Consider the following 5,448-nt stretch of genomic DNA (forward strand, 5'->3'; position numbering starts at 1 on the left):
CTTGTGATTGATCTCGTTCTTCTCGATTGTTTCTTCTTTGTAACTCTCACGTTCTTCTCACTCTCGAACATTCTCCTTCTTCTTTTGGTGGCTGTAAATTTCTTTCTAATGGTTGACGGAAGTTCTGGCCTTCGATCGAGTTCCTTTCTCTTCATGGAGTACTTCCCTTTACTGGGGAATTTCTCCTTTCAGTCCTTCGGGCTTGTCTTCTCGCTTTCTCACTATCATAGAGATTCGGATTCCTTGGGACTCCTAGACGCCTTGCCATCATTCAGAGCATGTTCTGCATCTCAAGAAACTGAATCTGCATTTGGTTCATATGTTGCTGACTTTGATTCATCTGCTCCTGAATGACTGGAATCATCTGGATCTCTCTGTTTGGATCGTTCAGATGAGATCCTCCAACCACCTCCTCTTCCTCGTGTTGATCATCTTCACGTATGCAATTCCCCTCTGGGGGGAGCAAGATTTTCACCCAAAGGAGATTGATGTTGATGCCTCTAAATCATGGATATGGTGTTACCATGGCTTTTTGAAGTGTTCCCCACAAACAAAACCAAATTATGCGTAAAAAAATTGATCAATCCTTAATGTGTGCCTGCAAAATAAGATTAGGTGTAGGGAAGCCACCTTCGAAGGTCAAATCAATAATGAATCACCACAGAGCAGTGGTTAGTTGCAGAGCTTAATTGAATAACGACAATGGAGGGAAACAATTCAGATACCTTCGATTCACATGATACTTTAACGGGATAATTACTATTGGCCCCCTATACTTTGATTTTATTACTACTGTATCCCCTGTACTTTTCAAAATTACTAATCCAACCTTTAACTTTGTCTACAATTACTATTGCCCCCTACTATTAAGTTCCGTTAGTTTACTGATGATGTGGCAACTTTATATTTTCTCAAAAACCCTAAAAGACCCTTATATTTATCTCTTTACTTTTTACCCTTTTGTCAAGTTACAGTATTACCCTTAATTAACTGTGGAGAAAAAAAGTAACTATAATCCGTTTTATTCTCAAAAAAAAAAAAAAAAAAAACCCACCAAATAAAGAAAAAATGATTGAATAAAACTCAAATAAAAACCGAAGAGGAAGGAAAATTCAAATTCAACTCAAATTGGAAACTGAATATCACCTAAAATATTTTCAAAATAAATGAAGTTTATGGGATTTGGATTTTGCCCATTTCATTAATTCAAAATAAATGAAGTTTATGGTAAAATTGACATTTAATTTGGTTTTTATAAATTAGGTAGCATCATCTTTTGCTTTCTCAATTTTAATAAATGGCAAATTAGACATTACATATTCAAACTTAACGGCAACTTAACACCGTTATGAGGAAGGGGGCAATAGTTATTCCATAAAGAATAGGGTTTTATTAGTAATAAAATCAAACTACAGGGGGTAATAGTAATTATCCCTACTTCAATTTATATAGGATTCCCCTCTTATCCTCGATAATTGTATTCGTTCATGATCTTTCTTCATATCTGTCCAATCGTAGGATTTTTTCTCCTTCTATTTGAGTCGATCCATGTATGGCACAATTGCCTATCCCAAATTTAACGGGAGCACGTCTCTTCCCATAACTGTTGGGTTCTTTCATGCTTACGTTACTCCTTGGTTCCGCTCTTGAACCAGTACCATTGGGGTTTACTGGTCCGACCGTGACTAAACCCGGTTCATTGTTATTTTATCCTTATCAATCAACATTTGCCTTCTCCCCATCTTATAAATTTTTTTTTAAAGGTAACCACAATAGGTAATTTTTTAACCAGAAAAACGTATAATTCGGTGTCTGGAAACGTATGATTCTACGGGGGGATTTTTTTCCAAGAATCTAAATTAAAAAACGTATGATTCAGTGTGTACCATCCGCATGGAACTGGAAAGGATACCATACCCATAACGAATTAGAAATTTTTTTTTAAAAAATCATTCTACATTGTTTATTCAAAGGGTTTAATATAATACGATTCCATACGGTCAGATCGACACCGTTCGTGTTAACTCCGAAATAGGATGGCAATAAAAGAACGGTTCTATCCATGATAGGCGGTGAGGGCTTTACACAAGTAATGTAGAAAAGTCTTACTGGTTGGTGAATCTGTCGGTTAAACCAACAGTTGCTGTGTTGTGGTCAGTCTGTAACCCATTACCCTTTGATTCACTGATGTGCATGAGTGTATCTCTCACGCGACTGCTCTTTTGTTTCGCTTTGCTTTTGCATTAAACCATTGGTGTGTCTCCAAGTTTTCATGGATTCTCTCAAGTGCCTACCGTCCTTTTCACTTGTCTTGCAGCTTTTTCTACATTCCGCAATACAGTCAAATATATACAGGATCAGTTCTCTGATTTCATTTCCTTTTCTTATCGTTTTCTTATCAAGGGAGAGAGAATCGAAATCCAAACGAGCCCAAGTTAATACTTATCTGCCCATTCGGCCAGAACCCACAAGATTCTATAAAAAGGATAAATCTGTCCCGTTCTCAGTTCCAACTTCCACCCAGTGTGAGAGAGAGTTATCAATCGTTCGAGGAGAAGAAAGGACAAAGATCGGGGAGGCCTTTTTCTGAAATCGGTAATCTGAGACGAAGAGGAGAATGGTGCGTATCTTCTCACGGTTCTCCCAGAGAACGGGGCATAGACGGACTCAAAGTACTCTTGTAAGCATCCAGTAACCCTTGATGTTCTGTTCGAGAGGCGTTTCAGCTGCGTTTTCTTTTCTGTTTTTTTTTTAAATATTATGATTGATCTGACATGAGAATTGGGCTTCAGTGTGTGGGTATTGGGTGTTGTTTGTTTAAATGGTCGACTTCTTTATATTGTTGTGGGATCCTTTCTGTAAGTGAAAATTCCCAACTCTTTTTTTTTTGGTTTTTGGACCCATTTGTGTTTCTCTAATCTTATATTGTTTGATTTAATTCCTCAACAAATTTTGGATGTTTCTTTCCATTCAGGTTTTCTACTCTAATTTGGTCTGCGATTTCTAAAAGTTGTACTTGATGTTGTCTTTAACTTTAGAGTTTCTGTTGTGTGGTCTGTCCCTGGCTTTTTTCACACTTTGATTCTCAAATATTTCTTGTTCCTAGTTTTTCTGTAATATGTTTAACTCCAGAATTTCTGTCGTGTGGCTCTGGCATTCTGCCTTCGGTTCTGGAGCATTCTTTTGTTCCTAGATTGTAATTTGTCCTTCTAAACTCAAGCTCTCGAACTCTTCTATTGAATGGTTTGACTTATATTTGCCCAAACTGCTTTGAATTTCCTTGCCTTGTCTTCCACCTGCCCCGAATTTTGTTCTGGATGGTGTTTTTATTCTGGAGAGTGAGCACGCGGTTTCCATTTCCGTCTTTATGATAGATCGGTTTTACAGATTCACTGAAATTTTGAGTTGTATCTGCCTTAGCTTTTGGTTACTACGTTGTTTCTGTGTTTTTCCATTGGTTCATTTCATCTAATGTTCCCTGTTCTTGTAGATAGGTTTTCCCTTAGGGATTGACCAGAAGGACTGAATCAGGAAAAAGGAGAAGAAGAGGGGGGGGGGGGGGTTTCGTCTTGAACTGACTCAATCTTGTGCTCTTTCAGTTTCTCTGCCTTGATTATTTGAACTATTTGTTTCCTATCATTATTAGTTATGAAGTTCTTATAGATTTCTCCCAAGATCATGGATGGGTCTTGTTCTTAATTCTTCAGGAAGAATTCGTTCCCAAAAACTAATGTCTAGGTTTGTTCACATTCATATATATATGTATATGGTTTAAATTTATTGAACTGAGGGAATTTACGGTGTAGGATGAGAGGCAAGCGCCACCATCAAATTCAGAGAGCTCTCGCCCTAGTACTGTTGCTGTTGCAGCTGCAGCAGCTGCCTCTCATGGGATTGAAGTTGCTGTAGAGTTTAAGCCAGTTGAACACCCATTTGAGCCTCTAGACTGTGATCGGCCGGTAAAATGCCCCTTACCAGAACCTTCCATTCTGAATGTAAGTTTGAATTATTTACTTAACCTACTTTCTTTTTGATGAGTACAAATTATTTTTTTCAGTACTTTCATTTGTAAGGTTGTTAGAATATCTTAAATATGAAGAACGTATGGTTATGGATTTTGAATGCTCAATCTCACGGTTCCATGGGACATTCTGATTCATAGACTGCAGCTGCGCATATGATGTTTCTTTAATTTCTGTGTGATTGTCAGTAATTGGGAATTTCACCAATTATACTGTGAAACCAAAGAAGAATTCCTAGTCACTTGTTTTTTATTTTTGTCTTGATAGTTCTTGCAGACCAAGAATTATCTTTTTGTTTGTCCCATCCTACTCGGTGTGAACTTCTTGACATAAATTATGGGGCTGAACCGTAAGGGATGTTGAATGAAGAAATGTTATCCACTTAGCCAAAGACTTTTCTGAATTCATTTGTATCTTCTCAATATTCTAACTGTGATTTGACCCAAATTTCTTGATAGACTCTTTATCCAAATGAACCTTTGACATTTATTTGATTGTATCATGCTACAGTATTTAAATTGTTTCTATCAAAGACTGTATTCTTGATTTGCTGGAGTTCTGAGATGGATTCCTGAGATGGATTCCTTACTAGTTGATATCTCTAGTTCAAATGCTCACAAATGCCAGTAAAAGCATTGTTAGGAAACTTTTGCCAGGGTGAAGCAGTCTCTCCTCCTTGAGCTTCTGATAGCTAGTGCCTTGATTTTTAGGATTCAAGAATATGGAAGGAACAGAAAGAACAGATGTCAGCAAATGCACGGAGGAGGACTGACTTGCCAGTTATGAAGGAAGAGGCCAACCTTGAATCTCAAGCTGGTGGGGCAAAGCAATATCCAACTCGTTCCAATCGCATGATTTTACCTTCAGCTAGTGCACCAGAACACAATCTCATCAATATGCTGGAAGAATGTAATGCATTCCCAGTCTAACATGGCTATTACTAGCTGCTCATCCAGTCATCCTTGAGATTTTCTTAAGCTGTCATCTTATTGTTAAGTGCTTCCTTGTATTTTTCTTTTCTGCTGTCCCTTTCTCCTCATCCTCCTTTTGCCCTTCTTTTTCTTCATATTGTTGTTTAATATTAAGTTGACTTGTAAAATTTTATTTAAAGAGAAGGTAAGAGTATCTGTAACCTTGTAATCAAATCATTGTATTTGTGTTTAAAATCTCATCAAAATACAGCTTTTTGTCTTATTCATAGCATGTTTTCATCTTCAATGTTGCTTGCTTTATCAGTTGCTTTAGAGGCTGACAAGGTATTACTTGGTAATAATTTCTATTTGCTTCTTTGTCATTACATCTTCTACGGCTTGCTGGTAAGATTTAGCTGAACTAGAATTCAAGCAGAATTGACCCAATGGTAGTTATGATTTTGATTTTAGGATGGAATTGGTATCTTAACTTTGAATGATTATCCTAGTAATAA

At 37.1% G+C, this 5,448-nt stretch overlaps 1 protein-coding gene across 1 annotated transcript; it reads left to right on the forward strand.

Moving 5' to 3' along the window:
* The first annotated feature begins 2,175 nt into the window (after positions 1-2,175).
* Positions 2,176-5,216, forward strand: LOC149010847 (uncharacterized). Its single transcript, XM_089164250.1, has 3 exons — positions 2,176-2,680; positions 3,807-3,995; positions 4,733-5,216. Exons 1-3 carry the CDS (start codon positions 2,618-2,620, stop codon positions 4,949-4,951), a joined length of 471 nt encoding a protein of 156 aa, XP_089020376.1. The 5' UTR covers positions 2,176-2,617; the 3' UTR covers positions 4,952-5,216.
* Positions 5,217-5,448: the final 232 nt, after the last annotated feature.

Source organism: Hakea prostrata, chromosome 7 (assembly GCF_041222555.1).
Source record: "Hakea prostrata isolate BN-2017 chromosome 7, UWA_Hpros_2, whole genome shotgun sequence".
Lineage (NCBI taxonomy): Eukaryota > Viridiplantae > Streptophyta > Magnoliopsida > Proteales > Proteaceae > Hakea > Hakea prostrata.

Excerpts from the sequence above, each read along its gene's own strand:
- LOC149010847 (XM_089164250.1), top strand. The coding sequence starts at position 2,618 with ATGGTGCGTATCTTCTCACGGTTCTCCCAGAGAACGGGGCATAGACGG. Across the intron at positions 2,681-3,806 it reads GACGGACTCAAAGTACTCTT|GATGAGAGGCAAGCGCCACC; the intron begins GTAAGCATCCAG and ends TTTACGGTGTAG. Across the intron at positions 3,996-4,732 it reads CAGAACCTTCCATTCTGAAT|GATTCAAGAATATGGAAGGA; the intron begins GTAAGTTTGAAT and ends CTTGATTTTTAG.